The 14985-nt window shown below is 43.3% G+C and overlaps 1 protein-coding gene across 8 annotated transcripts in view; it reads right to left on the bottom strand.

Moving 5' to 3' along the window:
• Positions 1-14985, bottom strand: part of rapgef4a (Rap guanine nucleotide exchange factor 4a) — a 52356-nt gene that overhangs the window by 13346 nt on the left and 24025 nt on the right. For 7 of the 8 annotated variants that reach the window (XM_035773421.2, XM_052522014.1, XM_052522016.1 and 4 more), the window contains 8 exons: positions 8993-9068; positions 8422-8486; positions 4039-4089; positions 3840-3946; positions 1734-1855; positions 957-1140; positions 673-757; positions 208-268 (listed from right to left, as the gene is read on the bottom strand). In XM_035773421.2, coding sequence (XP_035629314.2) covers positions 208-268; positions 673-757; positions 957-1140; positions 1734-1855; positions 3840-3946; positions 4039-4089; positions 8422-8486; positions 8993-9068 — 751 coding nt within the window. The remainder of the gene's footprint in view (positions 1-207; positions 269-672; positions 758-956; positions 1141-1733; positions 1856-3839; positions 3947-4038; positions 4090-8421; positions 8487-8992; positions 9069-14985) is intronic. The other variant, XM_052522009.1, reaches the window with a different exon arrangement.

The raw sequence follows: 14985 nt of genomic DNA, 5'->3' as shown, positions 1-14985 counted from the left end.
AACAAAAATGATATGTAAAGGGTTCATAAAGAGGTTTTCCACCAAAACATTTCAAAGAATTCCACTGAAATAGACAAAACAAAGGATTTAGTATATAATCTGGGATTTTCTTTCTGCCTCCATGTAGATAATGCATTTAAAAAATGACGTCTTGCGTGCAACGTTGATTAAGTTAAATCGATTGAGTTCCGGTCATGTACTACTTACAGACTGTTCCAGATTTGGCATGGGACTCAAAGATCAGGACACCGGCTAGTTCTTTCTTTACCTGTAGAAGCAGAGGAAAAGGTTAGAGGTGACGTCATATAGGCCACGGGTAGGCATGGTCCGTGGTCCGATTTATGCCCAAGCGGAGGGTCGGGGGTTCGGAGCATAATTACAAACATCTGTACACTGCAAATTGACCACAAGTAAACCAAAAAAAATGGATTGTATTTGAAAATAACAATAATTTCACACCTCATTAGATTGAGACACGATCACATACTTCTCTCTTTTTACTTGTAGGAATCCTTGGGAGCAGATTTACTGAATACATTTTTATTTTAGCTGAATTCCTGGTGATTTTTTTTGTCTTTTTTTACCCCCACAATTTTTTTAACTAAAATAATTGGGGACCAAAAAAAACAAACATCCAAAATGGGTTATTATTGTAACCAAATCTGCACTCACAGTGGTGGATAGGTGCGATAAGGCCTTTATATGAAGCAGCTCCTCATAAATGATCTCCAAATCATCCACTGCCCTCTGTCCTGGACTGGGGAAGGGGAAATGTGCACCAATTAAAAAATAATTTGACCTCGACTACAATCTAATCGATTCACTTTGAACAGGATTTTAGCATCAGCTTTGCACTTAGCTTACATATCTTATATATATTTCCTAACCCTGCCAAACCTGCAGATACTGTATATCTATCATACCAGCAGGTGGCGATCTCTGTGATTGGTCCTTACTGTTTCCTCAGGACCATGCGCATGTGGGCGTCAGGGCCGACCTGGGAGAGGAGGAGGAGGGTGTCCTGCAGCTCCTCATCGCTCTCCCTGGTCTCCTCCTCGGTGGGCAGGGGAGCGTCTTCCTGTTCATCCTCCAGGAAACGGTAGAAAAGATACTTGTCCTGGAAGGTCAGCTCCTGGTCCACTGCAGCACAATACCAACACAGATCCCACAGGTTTAGAGGTTTAGAAATGGAGCCTCATTTACATGCACTCACACACAGGCACACACACAGGTCGTTCCACCAATTCGCTGCCTTTTGATAAGTAGAACTTGGTGGGGGGAGGGACGTTTGTTTTCATCTCATTTTAACATTCTGTCAACTTCATAAAAAACATGTTGTTTTCTCAAGAGGTGAAATTTTAAGTGCCAAATAAAGTATCAGAGTTGACCATAAACAGGTTTGACGATTTCTTCTTAAATCAGCCATAAATCCCCTTGAGACAGAGGGAATGGAAGCTTGTCGTGTGCAACAGAGAGTGGCAATTGAATGCAAGCTTCACAAAACATGTTTAATTGTTGATCTTAAAATGGGGGAAAGACGTAAATGGATCGCTAATCACATGATATCAATGATCAGAGAAGACTTTGTCAAAGCAACAAAATATCTAGGTCTTAACAATGATGGTGAAACTTGGAGAAATGTCGCAAAAGGCACTAAAGGCCCCCCCCCCAACTCACACACACACACACAGAGGGTATCCTTAGCTACTGTCTACTGTACTGTTGTGGCTCACCGTGGTTGAGAACACCTTCCTCTAACAGCACCTGCCACATGCCCACTGCTTGAATGCGAGAGTAAACAGAGGAGCTCTGCTGCATCTGCCAGTCAACCAGCTCTGTTCCCACACAGCATTGCCTGTAGGAGATACACATCAGGAAATGAATACATGAATCCTACTACATTGTCTGCGATGCTCGTCGGATGTGGCAGGGCTTGCAAACTATTACGGATTACAAAGGGAAGCACAGCCGTGAGCTGCTCAGTGACACCAGATGAGCTAAATTAGTTCTATGCGCGCTTTGAGGCAAGCAACACTGAAGCATGCATGAGAGCACCAGCTGTTCCGGACGACTGTGTGATCATGCTCTCCGTAGCCGATGTGAGTGTGACCTTTAAACAGGTCAACATTCATAAGGCCGTAGTGCCAGACAGATTACCAGGATGTGTACTCCAAGCATGCACTGTCCAACTGGCACGTGTCTTCACTGACATTTTCAACCTGTCCCTTTTTCAAGCAGACCACCATAGTCCCTGTGCCCAAGAACATCAAAGTAACCTGCCTAAATGACTACCGTAGCACTCACATCTGTAGCCATGAAGTGCTTTGAAAGGCTGGTCATGGCTCACATCAACACCATTATCCCAGAAACCCTAGACCCACTCCAATTCGCATAACGCCCCAGCAGATCCACAGATGATGCAATCTTTATTGCAGTCCACACTGCCCTCTCCCACCTGGACAGAAGGAACACCTACGTGAGAATGCTATTCATTGACTACAGCTCAGCGTTCAATACAATAGTGCCCTCTAAGCTCATCACCAAGCTAAGGACCCTGGGACAAACTCCTCCCTCTTCAACTAGATCTTGGACTTCCTGACGGGCCGCCCCCAGTTGTTAGGGTAGGTAACAACCCATTTGCCACACTGATCCTCAACACAGGGGGCACCTCAGGGGTGCGTGGTCAGTCCTCTCCTGTACTCCCTGTTCACTCATGACTGCATGGCCAAGCATGACTCCAACACCATCATTAAGTTTGCCGACGACACAACAGTGGTAGGCCTGATCACCGACAACGATGAGGCAGCCTATAGGGAGGAGGTCAGAGACCTGGCAGTGTGGTGCCAGGATAACAACCTCTCCCTCAACGTGATCAAGACCACGAAGATGATCGTGGACTACAGGAAAAGGAGGGTCGAGCACGCTCCCATTCTCATTGATGGGGCTGTATGGGAGCCAGTTGAGAGCTTCAAGTTCCTTGGTGTCCACATCACCATCGAACTATCATGGTCCAAACACACCAAGACAGTAGTGAAGAGGGTGCGACAATGCCTATTCCACCTCGGTAGACAAAAAAAGATTTGGAATGGGTCCTCAGACCCTCAAAAAGTTTGACATCTACACCATCGAGAGCATCATGACTGGTTGCATCACCGCCTGGTATGGCAACTGCTCGGCCTCCGACCGCAAGGCACTACAGAGGGTAGTGCGTACGGCCCAGTACATCACTGGGGCTAAGCTTCCTGCCATCCAGGACCTCTATACCAGGCGGTGTCAGCGGAAGACCCTGACAATTGACAAAGACTCCAGCCACCCTAGTCATAAACTGCTATCTCTGCTACCGCACGGCAAGCAGTACCAGAGCGCCAAGTCTATGTCGAAAAGGCTTCTTAACAGCTTCTACCCCGAAACCATAAAACTCCTGAACAGCCAATCAAATGGCTACCCGGACTGTTTGCAATTACCTCGACTAACCTGTGCCCCCACACATTGACTCTGTACCGGTGCCCCTGTATATAGCCTCATTACTGTTATTTTATTGTTGCTATTTAATTATTTGTTATTTTTCTATTTTCTTGTATTTAAAAAAATGTTTTTTTACTTCAGTTTATTTGAGTAAATACTTTAACACTTATTTTTCTTAAAACTGCATTGTTGGTGAAGGGCTTGTAAGTAAGCATTTCTGTAAGGTCTACTACACCTGTTGTATTCGGCAAATAACATTTGTTTTGATACAGCAAAAAATCTGACATAAAAAATACACTCACACATAGATGTACAATTTCTTTGACATGAGAGTAGCATGTACATGGTACTGTACATGAGATACTACAACCCACCTGTATGTCTTCAGGTGGTACTTCCTGTCTCGGATCATGTGGGGAGCTCTGGAGAGGATGGCATCACGGAGAACCTTCCCTGCTCGCAGGATCTTCTCAGATGGGACCTGTTGGGAGAGAATAGAAGGATGGAGTAGAGGTAGAGCTTTACAATAGAAACAGAGGAGTTGGCCTTTACTGATGTGATGGTCTTTACTACCTGAGAAATGGGTTTAGGACGGAGTTTGGCTGGGCTTTCAATTAATGACTTCTGAAAAATAAAATGACATGACAATGACTGAAAAAAAACACACAAGGAAACATCATGGATTGGAAAACAAAAGCACAAAATAAAGTATAGGCATGATATGGAAATGAGCAATGTTATGACATGATACAGACTGTAGTGAATGGTCACAGTTCCCTCCCTATGTTTTTCAATGATGACAGATATTATGTGTTTTGTAGAGGTATTCGTTACCCCTAACAACCTCCACTATCAACAGGGCCCTTCAGGATTGGACCCTTTTTTTCAATTTTCACCTAAATGACATACCCAAATCTAACTGCCTGTAGCTCAGGCCCTGAAGCAAGGATATGCATATTATTGGTACCATTTGAAAGGAAACACTTTGAAGTTTGTGGAAATGTGAAAGGAATGTGGTAAAAGATAATACAGAGAAAAAAACAACCATTCTTTTGTATTTGTTTTGTACCATCATGTTTGAAATGCAAAAGAAAGGCCATCATGTATTATTTCAGCCCAGCCCAATTTAGATTCTGGCCACTAGATGGCAGTATGTATGTGCAAAGTTTTAGACTGATCCAATGAACCATAATATTTATGTTCAAAAGTTTGCCCAAATGTGCTTAAATAGATTATTAATAACTTTTCATGTTCAAAACTGTGCACTCTCCTCAAACAATAGCATGGTATTACTTCACTGTAATAGTTACTGTAAATTGGACATTGCAGTTAGATTAACAATAATTTAAGCTTTCTGCCAATATCAGATATGTCTATGTCCTGGGAAATGTTTGTGTTACTTACAACCTCATGCTAATCGCATTAGCCTACGTTAGCTCAACGTCCCGCAGGGGACCCACCAATCCTGAAGAAGTTTAAATGGGCAGTTATTTACGAGATTCACAAGCAGGTGTTGGTGCTTACATCCCAAACCCTTGGATCCACAGCACAGAAACCACCTTGAACTAGTCCTGTATGGGATGTGGTATTCATGAGGTAAAAACATCAAGAGCAGAGAATGATCAAACAGAGACTAGGCACTAAACCAGCACACCATGCACCACAGAGCGGACATAATGACTGCTGTTCAACCTCTACATAACCTCTTTTCGAACATCATTACTCTCACAGCCATGACCAACAGTTACATAGATGCTTAACCACCCTACAAATTCATCATCAACTCTTTCACCCTACAATGAGGGTGAAATGCACTAACGCCACAGCCCCCTTTAACTTCTTGATTCAAATGTTGCTGAGCGCTGCTCTTTTCTCGCCGCAGCGTCTTATGGCGGCCATGAAATGATGCCAGCGAGGACAAACACAAGGATGCCGTTCAAAGGAGGTCCATATACTGTAGGTGACGCTTCAAGATCTTTCTAATATGCATCACTGATCATTTGGACTCGTGAAGAATGCATAAGCTACAGCATGTGCACGTACCGTACACGTCAGCGAGGACTCTGGGTTCCCTTAAATCATGTATTACTGTGGGAATGTATGCATTCTGTGCCTGTAGGGTTTGGGTTCACTGGTCTACGGATTACTGTAGATGGATGCACTTAGCTTTAACTGGAGGTATGAATTACACTACAAAAACAGCGTCGCCGCACTTCTTTTTTCTTCTGTGACTGGAATATGTAGAGCCTCCATTTTGCTGATCCCTGCCTACAGGCAGAAACTAAAACAAGAGGCTCCCACGCTGAGGTCTGTCCAACGCTGGTCAGACCAAGCTGACTCCACACTCCAAGACTGCTTCCATCACGTGGACTGGGACATGTTTCCTATTGCGTCAGATAAATTTATTGACGAATACGCTGATTCGGTGTGCGAGTTCATTAGAACGTGCGTCGAAGATGTCGTTCCCATAGCAATGATAAAAACATTCCCTAACCAGAAACCGTGGATTGATGGCAGAATTCGCGTGAAACTGAAAGCGCGAACCACTGCTTTTAATCAGGGCAAGGTGTCTGGTAACATGTCCGAATATAAACAATGCAGCTATTCCCTCCGCAAGGCTATTAAACAAGCTAAGCGTCAGTACAGAGACAAAGTGGAATCTCAATTCAATGGCTCAGACACAAGAGGCATGTGGCAGGGTCTACAGTCATTCACGGACTACAAGAAGAAACCCAGCCCAGTCACGGACCAGGATGTCTTGCTCCCAGGCAGACTAAATAACTTTTTTGCCCGCTTTGAGGACAATACAGTGCCACTGACACGGCCTGCAACGAAAACACGCGGTCTCTCCTTCACTGCAGCCGAGGTGAGTAAGACATTTAAACGTGTTAACCCTCGCAAGGCTGCAGGCCCAGACGGCATCCCCAGCCGCGCCCTCAGAGCATGCGCAGACCAGCTGGCCGGTGTGTTTACGGACATATTCAATCAATCCCTATACCAGTCTGCTGTTCCCACATGCTTCAAGAGGGCCACCATTGTTCCTGTTCCCAAGAAAGCTAAGGTAACTGAGCTAAACGACTACCGCCCCGTAGCACTCACTTCCGTCATCATGAAGTGCTTTGAGAGACTAGTCAATGACCATATCACCTCCACCCTACCTGACACCCTAGACCCACTCCAATTTGCTTACCGCCCAAATAGGTCCACAGACGATGCAATCTCAACCACACTGCACACTGCCCTAACCCACCTGGACAAGAGGAATACCTATGTGAGAATGCTGTTCATCGACTACAGCTCGGCATTCAACACCATAGTACCCTCCAAGCTCGTCATCAAGCTCGAGACCCTGGGTCTCGACCCCGCCCTGTGCAACTGGGTACTGGACTTCCTGACGGGCCGCCCCCAGGTGGTGAGTGTAGGCAACAACATCTCCTCCCCGCTGATCCTCAACATGGGGGCCCCACAAGGGTGCGTTCTGAGCCCTCTCCTGTACTCCCTGTTCACCCACGACTGCGTGGCCACGCACGCCTCCAACTCAATCATCAAGTTTGCGGACGACACAACAGTGGTCAAAGCTGGGACCGAGAGACTGAAAAACAGCTTCTATCTCAAGGCCATCAGACTGTTAAACAGCCACCACTAACATTGAGTGGCTGCTGCCAACACACTGTCATTGACACTGACCCAACTCCAGCCACTTTAATAATGGGAATTGATGGGAAATTATGTAAATATATCACTAGCCACTTTAAACAATGCTACCTTATATAATGTTACTTACCCTACATTATTCATCTCATATGCATAAGTATATACTGTACTGTACATCATCGACTGCATCCTTATGTAATACATGTATCACTAGCCACTTTAACTATGCCACTTTGTTTACCTTGTCTACATACTCATCTCATATGTATATACTGTACTCGATACCATCTACTGTATGCTGCTCTGTACCATCACTCATTCATATATCCTTATTAGTTTAGTTAGTTTAGTTTTGGAATTGTTAGTTAGATTACTCGTTGGTTATCACTGCATTGTCGGAACTAGAAGCACAAGCATTTCGCTACACAAATCAAATCAAATCAAATTTATTTATATAGCCCTTCGTACATCAGCTGATATCTCAAAGTGCTGTACAGAAACCCAGCCTAAAACCCCAAACAGCAAACAATGCAGGTGTAAAAGCTCGCATTAACATCTGCTAACCATGTGTATGTGACAAATAACATTTGATTTGATTTGATTTGAGCCTTCGAGTTTTGCCAGCAATTTGCAGACAATACAACTGAAGGGGAGTTTGCAAATAAATAATAAAAAGACACTCAATTATACTGTCCTTGTAGTTATTTATAGTGCACATGTTTTGGCTGGTCTGAAAAGAACAAAGTCCAAGCCGCAATAAATAGTGAAATCCCCTCCAGAGTAGCACCATGTTATATGGATGGAGGTAAGGAAGTCCCAACGGGGTTAAGAAGGTGGAACGGGAACTATGAAGGACGTGATGCACACCAACGGAAGCGAGGTCTTAGCAGCAGCCCTGTTTATATTTAGTCAAAGTTTAAACAAACTCCACATTCCAGACTTATTTCGAGCTTCTGGCAACTGCAGAGGATGTTGTTCGATCAGGATCCACGTCAGCAGCAAGCACATATGAGCAAACCACCAACACTTTACCACCCACTGTCACTCTGCCATTCACAACAGTGTTCAATCTGGATGATACTCACTTGACATAAAGTGGTCACTAATCTCTCGTACACGGATGAGTAGCTGGTTGTTTACGCTAGATATTGTCTCTGGGCTGCCAAGATTACATGCTTACTGCCACATCATACAGTGCTGTTTGGATGATGATGATAGTGGACAATGTTTGATGGTGAAACTAAATCATTATGATATATGACGATGAAGTCTCCGTTCTGTGTTCAGGAGAGACGACTGTACCTTATTCAGATGTTTAGAGATGGATCCAAAAGAGTTGTTGCTTATGTTCTCTTTGTCAGACATTCCTGAATAAGAAAATAGAAAAATTACACTTGTTGTCATTCCTAAAAAAAAGGAAGTCTGAGTTTAAAGCCCACGCAAGACAAAATAAATCCCATACTGTACATCAGCACTTGTTTATCTGCAACAATTGGTGCATGTTCACAAATATACTTAGACAGATGTCAATACATAACCTCGATGCTATGTTGAATGTAGATACAGTATGTGTTGACTAGAATCTCCTTGAGGAGTGAGTTACATAATATTATCGGACAGTCCCCAAGGGAGATTTGTACAGTCAGAAGTGTGTGTGTGTGTGTGTGTGTGTGTGTGTTTTAGCCTTCAGGAAAAACATCATTAGTCATTTCACTTCGAAACCTTATCTGAGGGGAAGATACCTGGCTGTTCTTAGACTTGACTTTAAGACTGCTGATATTTCTTATTTCATATTAAAGGCGAGAGGTAGGCCAGTACGGAGCATTGTACGGTAGGTGAACATTACGGATGTCACTGTAGTTCTTGTACTCACTGTCAGTGCTACGTCCACCACTCTCCATAACTCCATAGGGTGGGGCAAGCAGTCCAGCCATGCACTGACGATATTTCTACAGAGACACAGAAGACAGAAGAACGGTCTTAAAACTAGACATGGTGGAACCAGCCACAAAAGCCTAATCCTAAACACTACAAGGTTCATTTTAGTGTGTCGATGCAATTCAATTCAAGATGCAGTTCATTGCCAACTACTGTCACCTGTTGATGTCAATAGAATCATTTGGATTGTAGTGTTATGTGTCTGTGTTTGACCCTCTCCCCCTCTTGGTGTGAATTCATGGCTGCCAAAGGAAGCCAGTCTTCCCCAAAACATTTACCAAGAAAAAAACAAAAAACATAGATTATTTTATCTTTCCTCTCTCTGTGTTTCATAATTTTCCTTCAATTCGCAAGAGGCTGAATGTGTTTCACCGGAGAAAGCATCCGAACGAGCGAAACACCGCCCCTCTGTCTCTGTATGTCTAGCCCATCGATCTGACGCTGTCTGGTCAAAAAGAGCATGACATTGTTGCAAGGAAAGCCATCAAGCATTTGGTCTGAGTGAAACTGAGCTCATCTGTGAATGGTCCTGGCGCACCAAATAAAAGTGTCAAGGGATGCCAAGCTGGATTTGGCTTCACACCAAATCACAGCACATCAAAGACGAAACATAATTGTCAGACAAAACTTGAATTTTTGCATTTCGTTGTGTTGTTGTCCTCTGGTGGCTAGCTAGCTAAAATGATCCCTTTCCTAAATTAGCCATGGATGGAGATAGGTATTTGGACTTGTGGTTGTACTTAACTCTCCGTACTAGCCAATGATTATAAACTGAGATTCTGATCCAACTATGAATTCATATATTGTGCCCCTGATGGAAGTTCAATATGTAGCTAGATATCGTAGGCTAATGTTTACCAGCTGGCTAATCGTTGCAGACGAAAGGTATTTAGGCTAGCGAGCAAGCATTTTAGCCAGGTAGCCTAGGAAAACAAAAAGGCCTAACAAAATCTAAAAGTGCGTACTGTATGACAGAGTCAAAGACCGTTTCGTAAACTTGAAAAATAGGTGGATGACATTGGCGTTTCTCTGCATGTAGGATGAATCAACGTGTTTTTTCTACTTGCACTGCACGCACATACAAACACACAGAGAAATCAGAACCATGGGCAGCCACATCATATTTAGCTGACGTTGACTGGAATAAATCGTTTTTGGTATATTTTAGTTGCCACTGTATTAGACTAAGCAGAGGTGATTAGATGATGTTGAAATGTTGAAGTTGAAATGGTGCTGGAATAGCGGAGGCAGCTCCTGTTCTTTCGACTTGCGGTAAGTCTCCGTGGTTCTAAATCAATAGTTGTTTAGTAGTCCGAAAATGTCGGAAACATTAACTTGCTTGGCAGTGCTGTTTGTTACATGCAATATGCTTAGTGGACTTCACCGGACAGAGGTTGCTGTGATGAAACAAAAGTGTGGTTGAATTTATTCTGCCACTGTGTCTTCTTATTGCCTCTGCCTTTGGCATATATATCACGGTGGCAAGGCATAATGAACTAACAGGTTACAGCGCAAACAGCGCCATCTTTTTTTTCTGTCTTGGCTTCCCCGGTGATTTTACCCACGCACCGCTCCTGCTCGGCCCTGTACTCTCTGTATCAACATGGGCCATTGAGGACTATGTAAATACACAGCTGAGACCTCCAGCTGGCAGTTATGAGCATTCAGAAGCTTTACAACTGCTGCAGCCTCATTTAAATGAGCCTTCATCTCACAAAAAGCTCCACAGTGTCCCACTGCATTTCAAAGGACAGAGCAAAATACACGTTTCATGTCACTTCATTTGAAGTGAAAGCCTATCGCTGTAGGCCACAATAGCCTAACGTGTATACAGGACAACAGGCTACAAAACCACAGTAAGGAATCCATGGTGAGACATGGGCAAATGTTCAACTATCTACGCTTGCTTTCCATGCCATATTTGACTAATGATGGCATTACTGGGGGATGAGCAGATTGTGGCAGAGAGTAGTTGACTTACGAGTTGATCAAATCGCCTCAATCTGTGGTCTTTACAGATAAGAAGGCATTACAAACAGATTACACCAAGATTTAACAAGCCACACACAAAACGCATACACAGACACTCACACATGCACACACACAAGAGGAAAGAGTCCTAACCTCTGAAAATAAGTCTCTTTACACTGCATTGATATTCTAGTGTGTAGTCCCTCCCACCAGAGCACAGGCACACACAGCTAGGATCAAGTGGTTTCTGTCTGTACTGTAGATTAGGCCTATCTATGTACGCTCCACAGACTCCTACTACTTGGCTTTAGCCTCAACCCATATCTGTCTGTAAGCATTAGCGCATTCATCCTACCTGTGGAGAGATCCTCAGTGGTCCCAAACTTTTTATAGACCCGCACCCCTTCATACACTCAACCTCCAGCTGCTGTAATCCTCTAGCGCCAGGGTCAGCACACTCTCAAATGTCAATTTTTTTTTTTACATCATTGTAAGCCTGCCACACACACACACTACATGATACATTTATTAAACATAAGAATGCGTGTGAGTTTCTGTCACAACCCGGGGTGTGGGAAGTGACAAAGAGCTTTAATGGCACAGGCCACAAATAATAATATAATAATAATCCATAATGTTGCTCTTTATTTAACCATTATTCATTTAAAACATTATTTGTTTATCGAAAATTGTTAATAACTCACCACAGGCTAATTAGAAGGTTGTGCTTGAAAGAATGCACAAAACTCTGCAATTTGGTTGTATTGGAGAGAGTCTCAGTCTTAAATAATTTTCCCACACTCTGTGCCTTTAGCTAGTGAGGGCCGAGAATCCACTCTCACATAGGTACGTGGTTGCAAAGGGCATCAGTGTCTTAGCAGCACGATTTGCCAAGGCAGGATACTCTGAGCGCAGCCCAATCCAGAAATCTGGCAGTGGCTTCTGATTCAATTAGATTTTCACAGAACCGCTTGTTGCAATTTCAATGAGGCTCTCTTGTTCAAATATAGGTAAGTGGATTGGAGGCAGGGCATGATAGGGATAACGAATCCAGTTGTTTGTGTCATCCGTTTCGGGAAAGCACCTGCGTAATTGCACACCCAACACACTCAGGTGCTTCGCTATATCACATTTGACATTGTCCATAAGCTTGAGCTCATTATCACACTAACAAATCATGCAATGATGGAAAGACCTGTGTGGTGATGCAGCTCTTCTGGCTGCATCAGATTCACAACTGTCAGTGTCCATGCTAGCTGGGCTAACAACACATGTAGAATTACTGATGCTAGCATTGGATGTGCTTGTGGAAGCAGAACAACTTGTGTTGTCGACAGGTGCAGGTGTCGTACTGCTGGTAGTAGCAGTACTACAAGTAGAGCTGGTATGTGTCTCTATGGACGCGGGCCTTACATTTTTTTTAACCATTTAGCAATTTTCGAGCAAACGGAATGAGCAGCAGCTATTTTTGGCTACATACGGACAGTTAGTGAAATTCCTGTGAGAGAGTAATGGTTAATGTGATTGGATGTTAATTATTTGACTAGGCTACCTGTATTTGACATTGTTGTTATTTCACTGAAAACTAGATGGTTTAATTTTATTTTTGGCAGTGAAACGAGGCTACTCAGGCGAGAAAAAACCTTACCCAAATGTATAGCCCCGTTGGAAAATATAAATGGACTGTTTAAAAATGTGAATTACATTTCTATTTGGGGTACCCCCCGACTGCATTGCGCGTATCCCTGGGGGTACTCATACGCCAGTTTGGGAATACCTGCTCGGAGGAATCAGCGTATGACTCTAAGGCTATAAGTGGCTTATAGTGTAGCTGTGCCATGCAGCATGACTATTATGTAACACACAATGCAGTGTAGGCCTAGTATTGAGTTGCATCCTCTGAATGGCACACATACTGTACAACAACCCATTTCTCAATTGTCTCAAGGCTTAAAAATGCTTCTTCAACCTATCTCCTTCCCTTCATTTACACTGATTGAAGTGGATTTAACAAGTGACATCAATAAGGGATCATAGCTAATGTTTTGTACACTCAGTGTATATCATTTAAATAATCAAAAAAAATGCATGAAACCATGTGCATGTTTAATTATATGTGAAGAGCTTCCATATCAAGGAGAGTGTAGTAGAGCTCTGTCAGAATATGAATTTTCTTCTGCTAAGCTTTTATAGGCTAACTCTGTCTCCCTACTACTAGACCCTCAGATACAAAATAAAATTCACAAAATGAAGGGTCATTTAGAGCAGTACTTTGTCTCCGAATCTTGAATTATTTACACAATAAGAAACTAGAACATTAATCATCAAACAACCATAATCTAAATTAAAAACAAAACAACAATGTTTTAAGTGAAAACTAGGCATTGGTCTGAAGCCTAAAAAGAAAGAAAATTCACATGAACACCACAATGCCTACCCCACCCATGCTCTACCAAGGTTTTCCAGCACACAGCTTTTACCTACTACAGTTGCTGCAGTGACTTTGGAAAGTATTCAGACCCCTTGACTTTTTCCACACTTGGTTACATTACAGCCTTATTCTAAAATGGATTAAATCCAAAAATATCCTCAGCAATCTACATACAATAACCCAGAGTGACAAAGCGAAAACAGGTTTGAAGAAAATTGTGTACATTTATTCAAAGTAAATAACAGAAATACCTTATATACATAACTATTCAGACCCTTCGCTATGAGACTCGAAATTGAGCTCCGGTGCATCCTGTTTCCATTGATCATACTTGAGATGTTTCTACAACTTGATTGGAGTCAACCTGTGGTAAATTCAATTGACTGGACATGATTTGGAAAGGCACACACCTGTCTGTATAAGGTCCCACAGTTGACAGTGCATGTCAGAGCAAAAACAATGCCATGAGGTCGAGGGAATTGTCTGTAGAGCTACGAGACAGGATTGTGTCGAGGCACAGATCTGGGGAAGGGTCCCCAAGAACACAGTGGACTCCATCATTCTTAAATGGAAGAAGTTTGGAACCACCAACATTCTTCCTAGAGCTGGCCGCCCAGCCAAAATGAGCAATTGGGGGAGAAGGGCCTTGGTCAGGGAGGTGACCAAGAACCCGATGGTCACTCTGAAGGGCTCTATAGTTCCTCTGTGGAGATGGGAGAACCTTCCATAAGGACAACCATCTCTGCAGCACTCCACCAAGCAGGCCTTTATGGTAGAGTGGCCAGATGGAAGGCACTCCTCAGTAAAAGGCACATGACAGCCCACTTGGAGTTTGCCAAAAGGCACCTAAAGACTCTCAGACCATGAGAAACAAGATTATGTGGTCTGATAAAACCAAGATTCAACTCTTTGGCCTAAATGACAAGCATCACATCTGGAGGAAATTTGGCACCATCCCTATGGTGAAGCATGGTGGTGGAAGCATCATGCTGTGGGGGTGTTTTTAAACGACAGGGACGGGGAGACTAGTCCAGATCGAGGCAAAGATGAACGGAGCAAAGTGCAGAGAGATCATATATGAAAACCTGCTCCAGTGCGCTCAGGACCTCAGACTGGGGTGAAGGTTCACCTTCCAACAGGACAACAACCCTAAGCACCCAGCCAAGACAACGCAGGTGTGGCTTCAGGACAAGTCTCTGAATGTCCTTGAGTGGTCCAGCCAGAGCCCAGACTTGAACCCGAAAGAACATCTCTGGAGTGACCTGAAAATAGCTGTGCAGCAATGCTCCCCATCCAACCTGACAGAACTTGAGAGGATCTGCAGAGAAGAACAACAAAGTACTGAGTAAAGGGTCTGAATACTTATGTAAATGTAATATTTCTGTTTTTTATTTTTAATAAGTTAGCAAAAATGTCTAAAATCCTGTATTGTGTGTAGATTGATGAGGGGAAAAATATAATACATTTTCCAATATGGCTGTAACCTAATAAATGTGGAAAAAGTAAAGGGGATTGAATACTTCCTG

This window comes from Oncorhynchus keta, chromosome 7, assembly GCF_023373465.1.
Source record: "Oncorhynchus keta strain PuntledgeMale-10-30-2019 chromosome 7, Oket_V2, whole genome shotgun sequence".
Lineage (NCBI taxonomy): Eukaryota > Metazoa > Chordata > Actinopteri > Salmoniformes > Salmonidae > Oncorhynchus > Oncorhynchus keta.
The sequence above is the reverse complement of the archived record's forward strand: the minus strand, read 5'-3'. Positions and strand labels throughout refer to the sequence as shown.